The following is an 18,304-nucleotide window of genomic DNA, read 5'->3' on the forward strand; positions in this document are numbered from 1 at the left end:
CATAAAATATTTAAGTATACTGAAAGTTAGATGTAGACACGTGATATCTATAAGAGGTAAAAAATTCCTAAATACTTGCATCAGAACTGACTAGAATCTTAAACCAAATAAATAGACTTTTATTTCATTGAATTTGTTCTTCTATTATTCTTCTATAATCAGATTGTGTTTTGTTACTATTGCTTCCTTAGAGAAAAGAACAACAGCCTTTATCAGCAAAGTGCTTGTGATAAATGTCATAGACTAAACAAGGTGGAGAAGATGGAAGAATAAAGAGGCAACTAACATTATAAGCTACTCTCACAATAAAGTAAAAGAACATTAAAAATGAAACTTACATTGTTTAGTAAAATAATAAATCAATAGAAAAGTTTTAGTGGATATAAAATTTTATCAGTTGAAATTGCTAATATTCTATTGCCATTATGGGTAAGGCAGATCACACTATCAGTGTACATGAAGAGTATGAAAAGTGGCAAGACAATTGGGAAACTGAACAGATGCTACCTTACAAATATCAAACATGCTGTTTTGCAATGGGAGTGCCTTTCCATCACTTCAGAGTGATTTTATTTTTGATCTGGCAGAATTTTAGAGGGCATTTGGCTTTTACACTCGAGAACCAGAAGGAACAGTCTTGTGTACCATGTTAATTGTTAATTCAAAGGTTCTTAAAGGGGAAAGGGGAAGGGAAGTACAGGGGTAATACCAAGAAACAGTAGGTATACAAATCCTACTTTGGAATCCCAAAACAAGGTGAGAGAGTCTAAAGAAACGTTGTACCCATTAAGCAGCTTCCATCTCATCCACTGAAAAAAACCTCTAAATTTGTGAGAAAAGCTCATGACCAAAGTTCATGTTTTCCATACAGACAAGGGGATCAAGTTAAGAGAGGATGAATAAATTTGTTTTTGCCAATTTGTGTGTGTACTGAACCTTGTAGCCTATTAAAGGTTTTTTTTTTTGCTTTTTCCTTTTAGCTTTCTCTATATATAATTAATCCCTTTATACAAAAAAGCACTGTCCGGATATGAAGCACTGGTACCTTTTACTGTTAGACTGTCAGATTGCTAATGAGTCTATTTTTGTTACGTATTTGATGTATTTTAGTTAGCTCAAAGTCACATTTTTAAATTGAACTGTTATGACATAAACCCTTTAATATTCCAGGGGGAGCCACTGTATAAAAAATGGTTGAAAATTCGTGAGAAAATAAAGCATTTTTAAAAACAAACATTGACTTTGGCTAGGGAGATAGAGCAGATATGATGGAATAGAGTGTCCTAACATTTCTGTGATTCTGTGCTGCAGGTTCTGCACTGATTGAAAGGAATGGTTTTCCTATCTAGGATTGTATTTGCGCAACTCTGAGTAAGGGCATTAGTCTTCCATGATTATATTTGATAAATCATCATCATCATCATCATCACCCCTATATTTAACTTGGCTTCAGGAGACTTCTGGCATTATTTTTCTATTGAACAGAAATATTTAATATAGATGGAAAGTACGTCTGAAATGTAAGTGCACCTAAATAAAAACACCTATACTAGATGGGAAAGCTGTGAGTCTATTGATGGGGGGCTACAGATGCCTAATGTAGGCAAAATTGCCATGGATTAGTGTTTAAAGTTCTATTTGTATAATCCTGAATGCTTTCAAAGACAGAGTTGATCGCTGCTATCCCAGGAATACCCAGGGAATTTCCATGGAGTGAATGCTCTAATATATCCATACTATGGTGGTAAGTGGCAAATGCATTTATCACACAAAGTATTAAATACTGTGACAATGGTTTTTGCTCTGAACTCAGTACTTTGCTATTTAACTTTATAAAATTGTTATGCCAGACGGTTTTGGGACAAGCCTGCCAAGTTAAGAAGTATTAGATAGGTTAGTACTGGGGTAGAACTTTCATAAGACCTTGCTGATTTAGATTTTAAGCCAGACCCTAAATTTCTATGTCTGATTCAAATGAAAACCAATCAGATTGAGTTCAGATCTTCAGATAGCAGTGGGTGGGGTTTTTTTATAATTAACATAAAAAATCTGTAATCTGGCAAGGTATGTTTCAAATGCTCTTTTAAAGTGTGAGAAACAAGACAATTATTTTTGTTCTTAAATTTTTAAAGAGGGGCATGATAATGCAATGCTTTGATCTGACTGCAAGCTCAAATCCTGCATTCCGAATTTGAGTAAAATAAGAATAATAGATAAAATAATTACTCTGTATAGCTTTGCAAAATAAAGCTAAATTTGTAAATATTTGTAATCCATTTAAAATAAAAAGGAAAGGGGGAAATGAATTCTGGCGATTTTATTTTTTCCAATCCTCATGTTAAAACAAGCCTTAGATGCTAAGGAGTAGATTGGTGTTTGAAAGAGCAGTTTTGTCAGATTGTATGTCATCCAAAAAGAAGTTATTCATACGATTCTCAAATACTGAGCCTGAAATCTCAAAGGAACAATGGAAGACAAGACACATAGAGAATAAATCTTTGCTTAAGCTTTTTACAGACGTGATTCCCTACAGACCTAAAATGGTCAAAGAAAACACTAAATTACATATTGAACGACAGTTTACAGAATGGAATATGCTATGGGAAGAAATGATAATAATATGGAAGAAAATAGAGACAAAAATTGCAGGACATGAAAAATGTTTCCAAATGTGATTGTTTTTTCTATTTTGTTGTCTTCATCTGAAGATACTTAAATATTTTGACCCATGTCTTTCAGCAAAAGTGACAAATATCTGAAAGGGATATATATAAATAACAACTTTATTATATTTATTCGAATACTGAAAATTATTGTAGATGATTTCAAGGAAAGATACATGAAAATCAAGTTTAGAAAAGCAGGCTTTCTTAAGGATGATTTGCTTTGTATGGACTGCAGTTCTATTTTGGGCTTTTCCTCAGAATATTTTACTCCACACTAAATTAATTTCTATTTATTTTTTCTTCAAAACGCAACTTTCACATTAGCTCTGGTGGCTCTTTAACATAAGTAGTAAAAAACAGTACTGTTTTCTTAGCTTTCACGCTCCATTACCTCCTGCACTAGTCAGGAACACTACATAGCCCTATACCAGTGTCAACCCTAAAAGCTGATCCCTGTTCAGCTGGGATCACAACAGACACCTCGTTGGCATATACAGGGCAAGCTTTCACATCTGAGGCACCCAAGAATCTGAAACTGTCAGTCCTGAAACTTGACTGATGACTACTTCCCACAGTTGATATCATTCCGTCATGACGCTCAAAATTACACTCTTTTTCCTAGTTGACCTCTTGGTAAAAACAGTAATTTCCTTTCCCAGAATTCAAAACACATTTCTTATCACCCTCTGCTTATCATTTTACCTCAAGGTAAGATTTGAGCTTCAATTATTCCTGACTAATGTACCTTCTGTAATCTTTAAAACCTCAGAAGACTACACAAGACTCCCAAGGAAATAGAACTCTGTACTACATATGCTCACCATTGGAAAGCAAACCTATTATCTTGTATGTCCTGCTTTGGTTTTGATATTCCTACACAGGAGTCACTAGAATTTAACATGGTATTTCAGATGAGCACTTACCAGAGCCTTTTACATCATTAGTGTTTTTCTTTTGGTCCTAAGAACCTCTTTCTCAAGTGATGTAACAGTACATGCTTCCCCTTTCCATTGTGACTGTTCATTCTCACAGCCCTTTTTAATAAACAAATATACAGGCCCTTCTCATTCTTCTATTTCTACCTGTCTATTTACATGTTGCCCTTATTCACAGCTTCTCACATGTCTATTGTCAGCAGAGTTCATTGGGATTTTTTCCTGATAATCCTGTACATGGAAATATTTAGTAAAGTCTGTCTAAAAGCAAGCTCATGAGCAATCCCTTTAGCAAGTTCTCTCTTATTTCCCTTCTAAGCATCATTCAGTACTCTTTTTTAAATTTCATTCTAATCACAATCTTTTTTAGTTTATTAAATTTGGATGTCCTACCATACCAGGTGTTTTCAAATTAATTACGTTTACATAATTTAAAAAACACATCAGATTGTATTACTTTACGCTTACCTGCATGTTTTCAGCATTCCTTCATTCATGAAATCTTTACATAGCACAGAAGTCTGATAAGCTGTTCTGTGGTTCCTTGGGTTATTTTTTACTTTTCTGAAAAATTTATAATACATTTTTCACCAGTCACAGGCTATCATTACAGATACATTGCAAACTTCAAATTATCATCTGTGTAACCCTTTCATGGGCCAGTTCTATTTTGGAACATGCAAACAGATGTTACTTAGACTTCCTAAAGTACATTAAATTTTGAAAAGTGCATCTGTTTCTAGTCTTTGGGTCTTGATAAGTATATGACAGAATGCAAGAGGTTATGGAGTACACCCAAGAACATGGAGAAATAAAAAAAAACTATGCATACTGTCTGCAGGTTTCATAAATAAGTTTACTCTTTTTTTTTTTACTTTTTATACATCAAATTAGCAGGATGTTCAGTTAGACCTGTTCTCTTTCCTCTATTATTTTTAGAATATCTAGTTTCAGGCAGTGCTCTAGTAGTTCTGTTCCTCGATGCTGTTGTGCAGTGCTCTGTGAGCAATGCATCATTCATTTCACACTGCCATCACACAATATCTGCTCTCTGCACTAGGTATAAGCCTTTATGTACTGCATTATCTGCCAATCTAAATCTCTGCATCACGACTTGCATTAATTTTCTTCCCCACGCATCAGTCTCATGCTCTTCTGTATCAAACTCTATCCTGACTTGTTTTTCCACCTCTGCCTTTATTTTAAAATGGCAGTAAATACTGAGCTACTGTCTCAACTTCTACTCCCATTTTCTAGTCTAGATCTCTTTCTGAATTAGTCAGTTAAACATGTTATCCTGATTAGTCACTCTGTGCTGTATCTATCTTTTGAAAAATCTTTTTTGCAAGAAACATTGGTGGTAAAACATATCAAAATTTGGTTCATCAGGTACTAGATAAGCCTTGGGCACAACCCTTTACTGAGTGATTTTTTAGAGACGATGTCTTAAATACATGGAATTACTGATGATTAGTCATTCCATTTAGTCTTTTGCCTCTGTAAAGAAGCCTTGAATAAACAGAATTGATGAGTGCAAACATCTTAGAAATGATTTCATATGAATTTGCATTAACTTTAATGGTTTTTTGCTTTTAAAGCCCTGTTTTATGTTAAAAGCATGCTATTCCAGAATAAGTTAATTGAATATTTTGGTAACGTGTTTGATCCACCATTAAATTTTACTCAACATAGGCAACGGAGTCACTGTCAGGTCATCACAACTTTTAAATATAAATTGTATGCTTTATAAATATATATATATTTAATCATATGCAGCTGTGAGATTAATACAGTACAAAATGTCATGTTTCTTAGTGCTTCTCTGGAGAGACAATTTGATATTATACCCTATAGTAACTTTCTGAAATATTTCTATTCTGCAGAGCTTGATTTCTGTGGTATTTTTAGTAGAGTAGATACTGAAAATAGTCAGTTCTAATTTGGTTTTCTTCAGTTCTTTCTCACAGTATGGCGATTATTTATATTACAGAAGCATAAAACCTTCAAAGTTCAAAAGGAAATACATTATTCAAAAGAATTTTGAAATAGTCCTAAAAATCATAAGAAAGTGCAAAATACTAGTTAGCTTATAGGACACAAGAACAAATTAAGACGTTGTGTCCATTTCAGTTTGTGAGTGTGATATGACAAGTATGTAAAACACATTGTAAAGATAAGAGTATTTTGCTAACATGTTTTTACACTAAAATTGAAGATAGAGAAACAGGAGTTTTCCATTAGTGAAAAGACTGAAACAATTAAAGTTTAACAGTTGAAGAAACTTTCCAGCAGCTGGCTAAATACATTACAGGTCCCTACTTCAGATTCCTTTCTCTTTTTCATTTTTCTGCTAGACAGCAATGCTGCTGACAAACAGACTTTTTATCTCATTGTAAGAGAAGTCTACTGTGCTCCAATTAAATAAACTGAAAATTCTGAATGATTTACTAAAAATGTGTGCCTATAATCTTCAATAAAGAGAGTATAATTATTCCTCTGGTACACAAGATGATGGATTTTCCAAACAGAAATTTGGAAAAATGCCTTTAGTTACCTGTAAAGCTTTCTCTTTCCCATAATGCCATCCTGGTCTGCCTGTACTAATGTACAGAAAAAGGCAAGGTTTTGACATCATCTGCAGAGAATTCCTTCTCTCTTACATTTCACAACCCCTAAAACTTCCTTCAGTCAACAGCAGTGGCAAAAAAATGGTGAGCTAATAACAGCCACTGAGGATACAGTACTGTGCCAGCCCCAACAAATGAAGATAAACCAAACCAAATACTGAAAATCCTGCTGAAGGTTTGTGCAGCAGTGACTAAGAAGTCATTATTAAGACAGGCAAAACCCAGTAACAAGGTAAATACCGCTTCTGCAAAAGGAAGGATGGTCTTAGTTACCTTTGCTTACTGAACGCTAGTGCCGTTAATTAAAGATCTATGCTAAAGAAAGGCTACTATTGCCAACTCAAAGTATGGTTCAGGATAGCCATAACCAAGTAGCTCAAATCCTGCTTTTTTTCTGCCAAGAGCATAACGCTGGTAGTCTTTTCATCCTGCAAGTGACAGTTCAGACTTCATCAAACGACATAACACGATCCAAGAAGAAACAAGGTATTACATTCAGAACACTTGTTCTGCATCATGCACTGGTTTCTGGTGTGGTGTATTATTTTTGCACTACTTCTTAATAATTAACAAAGCTTAGATTTCAGCTTTATTTTGTCTTGTATTACTTATACAAGGAGCCATAGAAGTGTATTTAAAACATCACTGAATATAGGTCATATTAAAATATAACTGATGGACATGTCCCCTGTATGTAAACGGAGTGAAAAGTATGGTGTATGAAACAGATGCAAAATATACATACAACTTTTTCGTCAACTCAGAATCGTGAAAAAAATCCTCTTTTTCAAACAGATAAAGATGCATTCTACACATTTCAAATGTAAATTTTTTTGTTAATGTCCCTTATTTTCCACATTTAGTTGTATGCAGTAAAATGGAATTTACCGTATTTGGTGTGACAGCAGTTTCATATCTAGAAAAAAAAAGTGCTAACATCTGAGAGATTTGCAATAGCTCTTATGTATGTTAATGTACTAATATTTAATTTTAATTAAATTAATTCAATTTAATTAATATTTAATATTAATATTTTTAAAATGTGTACAGTTTTGTTTACATAAATAGAATACATATGTTTTTAAGAAATAGTGACTTATCATCATGTTGGTAAAATGTTTTAGGTCACTAGGGACTAATTAATTCTTAAGGTCTTGAATATCTCCTAGGTTAATAGTAATAGACAACTATTTGAATCACAAAACTATTTGAATACAAAAGTAGAGGCATTTTGTATTCTTAGTCCTTGGCTGATAAATCTCAGCTTCTCTCCACACGGGCTGCTGTAAGGAGTCTATACAGTAATTTTCAGCTACCTGTCCATTCAGTTGTTAGTTAAGAGGACTATAGTGTAACAGCTTATGACATACATCCAGCACTGAAAGGTCATGTAGCCTCAGATGCAAAAACATTCTAAAAACTTTCTTTCAAGATTATTTATCATTTCACTACTGACTGGTTGGTAACTTCTTCCCAAAAAATGTTAAATTCCACTTGGGTCAGTCATCTGTCCATCTTTTAAGATACACCACATTAAGACTTCCGCTCTTACCTGAAGAAAACAAGCAGTCACATAAAATATCATATGATACAATCTTTACTTTTGTAAGACTGCTGAGAATTACTAAGTGGTTGGCTCAATGCATTCCTTGTCATTCAGTAACAACTGTATTCAAGTTGGTATTTACTAATGGACTTCTGTTTAAAATCCTATTTGTTTTGTATTTGCAAATTGCTCAGTTTTTAATAAATATTACAGAGTTTATACCCTTTTTCCACTGAGCTCTTTTTTTCTATCTAGTTCATGCATAACAAAGACCTAGATGTGAAGGCCATTTTTACCTCTTTGTCATATCTGGAAAATGAGGGTGGTAGGTATTTGTTTTATCAAGCACAAATATGGACCACAGATGTAAATATGTATGTCTTCAGAAACTCTACTCTGAAAAAAAAGACTAAAAAGAAATATTTTTATTTAAACACAACTAAGAAATAATTTCTCAATATGATGTATTATCTTAAGAAACTATGCTGTAAGTTTCCCACCAATACCCTGTTACCATAATAGAACCTGAAGCTCCAAATATATTATATTTTGATTTGAAGACACAAAACTGAAAACAGCACCTTTGAAAGTAAATACTAAGACTGTATTTATTATTAAGCCTTTCCACTTTGAATAAAGTAATTTGTATATAAAACATATGTAACTGAGGCACTTGGAAAAAAATGGAAAGCAAGCATTTTTAGCATTCTACAGAGTGACACTTTATTGCTTATACATTAGTATAAACAGTGTAACTAGCACGATATATAAAGTAGCTCTTTTTATGAAATACCATTTGAAAATAGCTCTTTTTATGAAATGTCATTTGAAAATAAATAGCTGGTAAAGAACATGTTACAAAATGTTTAGCAGTTACAAAATTGAAGTCTCTTTTACTGTAATCCTTAGAATGACTAAAGGCCACCTATTCCTTATTTTCTTGTAGTAACTAGAACTAAACAGACCACTGGGGCATTACATCAGGCTAAAGCACTGCATGTCTATGTTATCTCCATGACTTCCCACTCACAACAGCACTAAATAAGTCAGCATTCATTTGAATTATCAATGGCTAAAGAGAGAGCATAGTATGCAGTATTGCTTTTGTGAAAATATAGACTTTGTTCAAAAAATATGATAACAAGTAATATCAGCACATGGACCTTACTGTGGCATGGATAGCAAATTAATTTCAGAATTACCTTCTGAAAGGGATGCAGCTTTTTAAGGAAATAGCCATTTAAGTTAAGCAGCATTTTGACATTTTTATAATTTGCCTTCCTTTATATCATAAATGGAAAGCTCTGGTTGGCAGACAATGTCATCAATTAAAGGCAGTTAAGGAATTGTATCTATATTTTGAGGGAGAATAAAGCTGATGTATTTTTCACTGGGGTATTATAAACACCAGAACATTGACTTTCTTCTCCCTGTATTCATTTATGGATTTTAGCAGCGTACAGAAACAGTGGGTTTTGGTCCTCTTGATAGGTGAAGTTCACTTTTATTCACAAAGTTCGCACACCCTCTAAGGCTTACTGGAAAAATTTAAGTGATTATAAAGGTTTGTCTTTAATTCTGCCTATTATGAACAAAAGCACTTTACACCAGGATTTCACTGACTGCAGTCAAGTACAAAAACTTTATTATACATGCAATTTGTGGAAGAAATCCTGATTTCAGTCAAAAGTATTAACCTGAGCTTCTGAATTCCTCTTGATTTATGCTGGCTTGGCCAAGAAAAGAATTCCCATTTGTCAATGTGTACATGCTGTATATATACAAATAGACATCTCTTGTTGTTAAAATATTTTAGGTTTACTTCCTTGTACGGTTGGAACTAGAAGAAATAAATTTGTGTACAAAACCACGGATAAAAGTTTTCCTTGTTTATCTATCCCCAGAACAGCGACATGTTAAACTTGCTTTCATTTTGTCATGTTACATTTAGTATGTGTTTGCTGTTTTTCTGCATTGTGTGTGAAGTGATATTTGCATTCCAGTTTTCACCGTTTTTCATAAATTCACCTCTTCTCCACATGGTAAAATCTACGAAACACTCAGCATACTCCACTTTTGCAGATGGTCCTGCAGTTTGCTTGAAGTCTGCAACAGGGCTCTAAATCCCGCTGGAAGGAGTATGCTTACCATTTCAGGTGATATTTTCCCCTTTCTGCCAAAGAAATGTGAAGTAGGCTATTTTCCTAAGTTCTACTAAACTGACAAGACTACTGACAAATGTAAGTGGTAAATGCAGTATTTACAATCAATAGATTACACATATTCACCAAGATTAACCTCATATTCCATTGATATAGTCTATATTCTATATAACTTGATATACTATTGGTATAATCTGTCTGTTCTTTTCAACAATAACTTTAATTATGCTGTGTATTTGTTAAAAGCGGTGATCTTTTTAAATGCAGGAAACTGTTAAGTGTTACAGAAGGAGCACTAACCAGTAGCTCATAGCCCCAAGTGAACCTAACAAGAACAACATAACAAATATTTCTGGTAAGTTGAGAATTGATTGTTTTCAAACATCAGCTTTTGCGATACTAATTATGTCAGTGTTTTCCTACTACTGGTTAATTAACATTCCATATCAGTATTTCCAGTTCTCTGTAACTGATAATTGACATACTATTTTTCTTTTTTTGAACATTCCTATTGTAACGCTCACTTCATCTGTCTCTCATATATTCTCTTTTTCCTCTTTTCCTTTTTAAATCTCATGTAAGTACTTAAGTGAATATCAGCACTTCGTTTTTGTGGCTTAAATGAGTACTATAAAGAATCCTATTGCATACTAACTGTGCAATTTTATAATGACCTGAAACCATCCAGAACATAATCTCTTCAGGCACCTGCTGACACACCAAGAATTAATTTGTCTTGATTTCAACTGGGAAATACGCAGAAACAAGTGAAGCAGAAGCAGAAATTTCATATTTAAGCCAATGTAGCTACATGAGAACATCTGAGAAGAATATGCAATATCCAAGCAACAGACCTTCAAATACAAAATTATTCATGAGTTATCAGTGTGTCTGGAAATACAGCTTTAATAGACACAACCCACCTGCACAGCTGAAGAACTCCTCATGTTCAGGATGCATAATCCTGTCTGCACTGAAGCAAAAACCAGCTGAGCACCTAGGCTTCAGCAGGGAAGACAATATTCCTTGGAGTTTGGTTCACTGGAAATGATGCAGACAGCTTCCTCTTACTTCTGAGGTTACATTTGAACAGGTATATTACAAAACCGAAGCGTGACATTTAGATCAGTACATGTCGCCACCACAGCAGTTCCAGGGTTGTTTTCTGTTTTGAGATTAAATCAGTTTAAAGGTGAATGGTTTCCAGCTGCATTCCATAATGGCTAGTTTTAAATCTTTTAATTTCCACATTTTTGTTATCTACTCCTGTAAAGAAAAAAATTTAAGCCTGTGTATGTGAAGTGACATTACACAGCAGGCTGGAAATCTCAGCTGCCCAGCTCCATTGCCAAAGGTCCACGTGGTGCTTGGGGCAGTTACCGGCTGTAGTTTGGCTCTCAGGGTCTTCTGGCATGTTTGCCTCTGTGCTGGGGTCACTGGCAGTACCACTGTGTGATGGGACTCTTTGTAGTAGGCAATACAGTGATGTCTGGGGCTTAGATTTGTGACCAAAGCCATGCTGAAACACGTCAGTGTTTTGGCTACTGCTGAACAGCGTCAAGGTCTTCTCTGCTTCTCACTCATCCCCTGTGAGTAGAATGGGGGATGCGTAAGAGCTTGGGAGGGGACACAACCCGGTAGGTGACCTGAACCAACTGAACAAAGAGATATTCCATGCCATACAGTCCCTGCTCAGCAGTAAAATGGAGAGGAGTGAGGTTGAGTTAAAGCTGGGAATTGGCTGTCCGCTGTTTTGCTCGCGGGAGGTGGTGAGTGATGGCCATTGTGCCATTTCTTTTGGTTTGTTTTCTCTTTTTTCTTTCACTTCTCTATTACATTATTTTCACCTTGACCCATGAGCTTTCTTGCTTTTACTCTTCCTTTTTTTTTCCCCTGTCCCACTCTGGGTGGGCAGCTGGGGAGTGAGTGATGGCTATGGGAGGCTGTATGGTGCTTAGCTTGCTACCAGGGTTATCCCAAAGCACACTGTGTGCCAACTGGGATTGGTTCCACAACTGGGCAAGGCTAGTGGGATCTGCTCAGGAAGAGTCACTTAGACTCACTCCATTTCAGGGATAACCAAAGAGCTCCCGTGTGGTAATACTACACCAAAGCTGGATGTGGCCAGTGATCTAAGCATAAAGAAGGTGAAAAGCTTGTTATAACTTCTACTTCACTACATTAAAACAAACAAACAAACAAACAAAAAACCTAAAAAGACTTGAAGTTCATTTCTCAAAAAGAAAGACAATTATATCTCAAAATATCATCTCTCAAAGAAATCACCGCAGCACTGTGTGTCAAGACGAACAAGTCCAGGAAGTGTCATACAAAATGGAAAGGAACTACAGTAAAAATGTAATGTAACAACGTAAAAACAACATAAATATGCTGGTACCAGGACTAAGAGACAGAAAAATATTTTGGAAAAAATGTGCAATAGAAAATATTTATAAAAGCTACACCAGAAAACCATACTAAAATACATTCTAAGTTTGCACGCACTACTTCAACAAAGACAGAAGTCTCCAGAAGAACAGAAATTCAAAGCCTAGGTATATAGCTTAACAAGAACCTCCAGTGAAGGAGAAGCAAACTGTGACTAGCCTAAGGTAAGATTTCAAAGAACTTGAATATTATGGCCATACTTTGAAAGACAAAAATTCTGAGTTTCTACAATTTCACTGAAAAAGCATGTGTCGCTTAGACATCAAGCAGCCTATTGGAAAAGGCAATTCCACACGGTCCACCTTCTCTGCTCAAGCTGCACAGCTCCTTCCTACATGGGTATACTTCCACTTGTCTCAAGGAGTCGTGCATGGAAGACCACTGGCACTCATGGCACTTTCTCAGAGCTGCACAGATACTTGATTTCAGTAAGAAGAGGCCCATGAAGCATGGGCCTGACTGATTTAGGGGCTAGCTTTCTGTCATATGACTCCTGACTCTTATGAAATAGACAGGTATACTGAAAAATTTATTACGATTTTTAGACAAAACATACCTCCTTTACTCCCAAACAATGCCCAGTGATAGACAGAAACACGTTCAAAATACAGACATGACATGATAACTGGGATCCACTGATGTCACTGGGAAAAGTCCCATGGTGTTCAGGAGTACTAGAGAATCATACTTGGTATGTATGAAAACCTGGTAACCAGGTTACACCATGGGAATAAGTAGCAAAGGGTACATGGGAATTTAAGCAAGTCGTCTGATTTTAGATATTGATTCATCAAGTCTTCCCTCCATCAAACGCTTAAAAGTAAAGCCATATTTAAGTGTTTTCTTGAGCCGTTGCCTTAATGGCTATTCAAAGCAGATGTAACATTGGTGATAAACTAAACTAAAACCACAATGAATTTAAGCAAAGGCTGTTGGTGGCTTAAGCACGTAGATGTGATTCACCTCACATGTAGTCAGACTCAGATTCCATAATAAAAGTCCTCTGATGGATTCAAAGACCTAATTCTAAACCTTTCTCCTCAATACGAACCCTTCTCCTTCCCACAAATTAACAATGTGGCCCCATCAGTGAAGGCTTGTTTGGCTGCTGTAGCCTTTCCAAGCTGCACTTCCCCAAGTCCATTATGCATCACATTAACGATGCTGTGTGGTTACTTAGCATCATTTCCACCAGTTATGTGATGCGACATGGTTTATATCACAGAGAGATTTGCCCGCTGCTAAATTCTTTATCTTGAAATTAATATTAAGAATTGAATTTGTCTGATTAATTTTTTATAACAACTGCTATGAGAGACCAGTTTTGTATTAGCCACTGCTCCAAGTTATCTTGGCTGTGGAGTAGGAGGCAGGAGCACCAGTAGAATTAAGAAATGGAGCTGACCTACCTCTACATTACAACACATTTATATTCATAAATAAACACACTTTCTCAGAAAGCATAGTCTACTCTATTTTTTTCCAAAAGTGAGAATGTCAAAGTTTTGTCATATGCTGGCTCTTTCCTGCCCCACTAAACTCAAAATATGCAACAGCAAAAAAACCCAAACCCAAAACAAAACAAAAAAAAAGGCAAGAAAACCCACATATGGTGAAACTAGAATAGAAATGTAATGTTTTAGTCATGACGCATGTATACAACAGGAGAGGTAATGATACAGTACTTCAATCTGCATTGTCTATATAAAACATTTATTTTTAAGCTCTATAATGATATTATAGAAATACATAGAATATTTTATTGAGTGTATTTTAGTGTACTCACTGTGAAAATAACACATTTAAGACAGGTATTCTTATGTCCAAACATTTTAAATATATGCACTTCTTTGCTTGCAGTATTATGTTACTTTGAAAAACAAAATATCAGTGTTTTATTCTTTGCTCCTTTCTAGAATCTTCTCATTCAGATTTTCCTGGGTCATCTAGGGTGCTCACTGCTGTGAGATATTTTATAAAAACCACGAAAAGTACGTAGACTTGTAGAATTCCTATATTTGCTTGCATTCATGTCTAGTGCACATCGCTTGCCTTTCAATTCTCCACGTGCCTTCTTCGTAAGTACAGTGACATATAGTGCATTCATCAGTTTTCACCTCCCGGCCTGCTGGAATGACAAGGGTTTCTGCAAAGCAGTTTGGGCCTAAAAGAAGGAAAGAGATCATTATGCGATACCAGTAGCACACTGTAATCCAGCCTAGTGCAGTTTTGGCCGGAACACAGAAAACCTAATGCAAAGTGAGGAACACTGGGCACATTAAACAAACAGAAGCATCGTGCACAAGGCACAAAAGAAGCAAAGAATGGTAGGATGCTGCCCTTTGAAGTGGCTGGTTTTGGTACAGACCGTCCTGCCCTCCATCGAAGGTGCAATAAAGCCTTTCTGTGAAACATGCAACTGTGACAGAGACCTGGACATACACTGACGGCGCAGATCAATACAGGTTTGAGCTACAGAAAATGACAGCTACTGATAATGCAACAGTGCTGCTGTAAGGTACTAGAGAGATGATTATAAATGTTATTAGCTTTTTCCCATTGGAAACAAGTGCTTTAGTTTGTGTAGTAATCAAAGTATCAGATTAGTTTATTTTCCATTCTGTGAGAATATAGTCATTTTCCAACAGAGTGGAATAGCTCCAGCCTCTTCTCAGTGAAGGCACTTTTCATGTATAAAAGAAATATTCAATTTTATGTAAGTCACCTACAAACACCTCTTTTCATAGTACACTGAAATAACTTCATTTCCAAGGATGAGGCAGGAGAAAAATCCACCAGCGCAATCTTCACAAGACAAATCTGATCCATTTCAATAGACATCCTCAAATCTCTCTCCTGCAGAAAGCTGCAATGGCTGCATTTTCTACATTTCTGTTAAAAAAGAAGTCTATTTCTGCCTTGAAAACCCACACACACTTGTAGAGCAGCACTAAACCCTCCAACCATCTGTCTAAACACTCTCATGTCCTCAGTGGAACCTGCCCTTCCACTCAATAAGCACACACAGCAGCTGCTCAGGCAGAGCCGTGCCACTCAACAGCAGTTCAGTACCACTGTCCATCAGGGCAGGATGTGTAGCAGGGGCCAGCATACATTGATCTGATACTGCTGAAATTCTTAAAGGCTATGGGCGTGCAAAACACTTACTGACTGCCAACCTGTGTGCCATACAAGTAAATATATCCCATATGGGCTCAGTTTTCCCTTGCTGGGGGTCTATTCTTAAGACCTATGTCAAAGAGCATGACTACTACTTCTACAGAAATGTATACTTCACATTTTAAAGCACAAACCAAATAGTTTTAATAAACACCCTGAGAATTAGAAGCCAAATTGGCCATAATGAAGGCCTTTCCTCACTGAAGAGACACCCTCTAGAAGAGCCCTGCAAGACTTTCAGAAATTTTCTTCCCCAAGTTGCATCCATTAATACCCTGAATATTTAAGGTCATACTTTGTTTTCACAGGAGCACAGCATCGTAGAATCATTAAGGTTGGAAAAGACCTCTAAAGTCGTTGAATTCAACTGTTAATCCAGCACCACCATGTTCTCAAGTGCCACATTCACGTGCCTTTTGAGCACTTCCAGGGATAGTGATTCCACCATTTCCCCGGGCAGCCTATTCCAATTTTAGGATTGACTGTTGACAATTATCTCTAACATGTGACTTCTTGCATAGTTTTGGGTGGCTTCTTGCCCATTCAAGGCTTCAGATGCAGAATGAATAGTAAAATACAGCATATCTCATGTAAAATTGACTGCTTTACTATCCCAGTGTTACTGTGATACTTCTGTGTTTTCAGTCGCCTCAGTCTGTCCATGCAAAGTAATCTTGGGCTGGACAACACAGGAATAAGGACTTCGGGGTGGAAGCTATGCTCCTGGGTCCCACTGTACATTGGGAGATGCCCCAGCTTTCAGCCAAGACAAAGCAGTGTTAACTATGCTGTCCTCAGTGGAACTTTGTTTAAAACACTTGAATGCTAATCTATATAATTCTGTTTCAGTGAAATATAGTATTCTTCTTACACCTTAAAAAAGTTTCATCCCAAGATAAGTTCATCTACTCTTTAGGTAAAGATACCTGAATGTTTTGCATGCTGGCCTGTAACGGCCCTAAGAATTACAAAGCTACATGATATAAAGAGTTAAAAAAAGTTAAAATACTAAAAGCAGAATCTACTTTCCATGGAGAATTTGTACGAAACCTGCAAGACCACTTGAAATTTAAACACTATGTAAAAGGCACCAGAGAAACAAAAGCAATGTCAATCCCCTATGAAGGATTTATTTCATTCTGGAAAAGTAAATGTTACGGGCTATACTTGGTTATAAAAAACAACCAGGCAATGAAGTAAAAATGGTGCAAAATCCATAATATAATTCACTAGGATTTATAATGCAAATGCCTCCAGTCACAATTAGCAACACCTTAATGCCATGTGTGATGAGTCCTTACATCAGAAAGTTATTAAATGTAAAGATACAAGTTACAGACCTCAACTGTTAAACTACTTAATATGGGGGAAAGTCATTGTTTGGGTAAACTTACAGAAGAGCAATACCCATCGACTTGAGAAAGGGACCCAACAAAAATAAATGACAGCAACAAACGTTTTTTCAGTATCATGAAACTTTTCTGTAGAAAATTGCCTATTTTCCGGTTCTGCATTTGCATCCATACTTACTGCAACTTCAAACCTTATAATACTTAAACTGGCAATAGTCAACTGGCATCTTTGTCCTCGCCTTTTTCTTTGCAATATCACGTGCGCACAGTATTGTGGTTAATGTTACAGAAAAGGTCATCAATAAAAAGGCTGAACTGACTGTATTACTGCAATATCATGCACATAAATGTCAGTATAATATAGTGTCCAAACACAGGGAAATAATTCCACAACTCTGCTTTTATAATTTCTCCAAAGCCTCTGACTTCTAGGGAAAAAAAAACTCTGAGCTTCACCCAAAACTCTCATTCAATTTTCAAGCTGTATGAGTTAGTTCTGGCTCTTGATTTCCTGTGGCTGCCTCTACACCAAGCAGGCAATTCTCATCCCTATCCATTTCCTTTTCCACTGAGGAGCAGTCACAGAACCCAGACTTACACGGCTGGACTGGCCCAAAGCAACCAGCCTGCAGAGACAGGGTATATGTGGGACAGCAGCAGTGGGCCCTCGGTGCAGGGCTGCCCTAGCTGCACTTGAGCCCCCAGCAGCCCTTCCCTGGGGATCTTCTGCCAGGGACTGTGATGACGAAGCCTCTAATGGTCCTCTGCCTGCCTAAAAGGACAGTGGGGAAACTGAGGAATTGAAGATTTTAAGTAGACAGTGGGAGGGTCACGAGATACGGCAGACACACAAAAACTGGTGTTGAGAACTCAGGAGTGCCATTTCCTCAGTCTCAAGCTTAGCAGAGGGAGGCAGAAGAACATTTCACAGAATCACAGAATATTCTGAGTTGGAAGGGACCCTCAAGGATGATCTTGTCAACCTCTTAAGTGATTGGCCTGTATAGGGATTGAAAACATGACCTTGGTGTTATTAGCACCATGCTCTAATCGACTGAGTTTCCTCCACATTCAGAGTGGCCAAGCTACCCTGAAGGTATGGAGTTGCTGAAACTACTGCTTAATGCTGGGCAGTTTATATTGATTTGGCAAAAATGTCAGATTTCCATCAGAAATGGTGAGCCATTTTTAAGTTTTTAAGTTTGCAAAATTACCTGACAGCACATGTAAAGCATTTCAAAGTAAATTGGGGCTGTTCCAATCCCAAAGCAGCGGTGGGCTTTCTTACTAGATGCTGCTGCTGCAGGAGTAGTGAATTTCTTCTCCTTGGTCTACAAAGGAGGCTGCCTGATTTCTAAACTCCTCTTGGCAACACCACTACTCTGCCC

General features: G+C 36.5%; 1 protein-coding gene across 5 annotated transcripts in view; it reads right to left on the reverse strand.

Annotated features, from left to right (window-relative positions):
- Positions 1–14,061: 14,061 nt before the first annotated feature.
- Positions 14,062–18,304, reverse strand: part of VWC2 (von Willebrand factor C domain containing 2) — a 55,184-nt gene continuing 50,941 nt past the window's right edge. For all 5 annotated transcript variants that reach the window (XM_032709373.1, XM_032709365.1, XM_032709398.1 and 2 more), the window contains exon 4: positions 14,062–14,548. In XM_032709373.1, the coding sequence (XP_032565264.1) occupies positions 14,397–14,548 (152 nt within the window). In that variant the 3' untranslated portion in view covers positions 14,062–14,396. The remainder of the gene's footprint in view (positions 14,549–18,304) is intronic.

This window comes from Chiroxiphia lanceolata, chromosome 1 (genome assembly GCF_009829145.1).
Source record: "Chiroxiphia lanceolata isolate bChiLan1 chromosome 1, bChiLan1.pri, whole genome shotgun sequence".
NCBI classification, from domain to species: domain Eukaryota; kingdom Metazoa; phylum Chordata; class Aves; order Passeriformes; family Pipridae; genus Chiroxiphia; species Chiroxiphia lanceolata.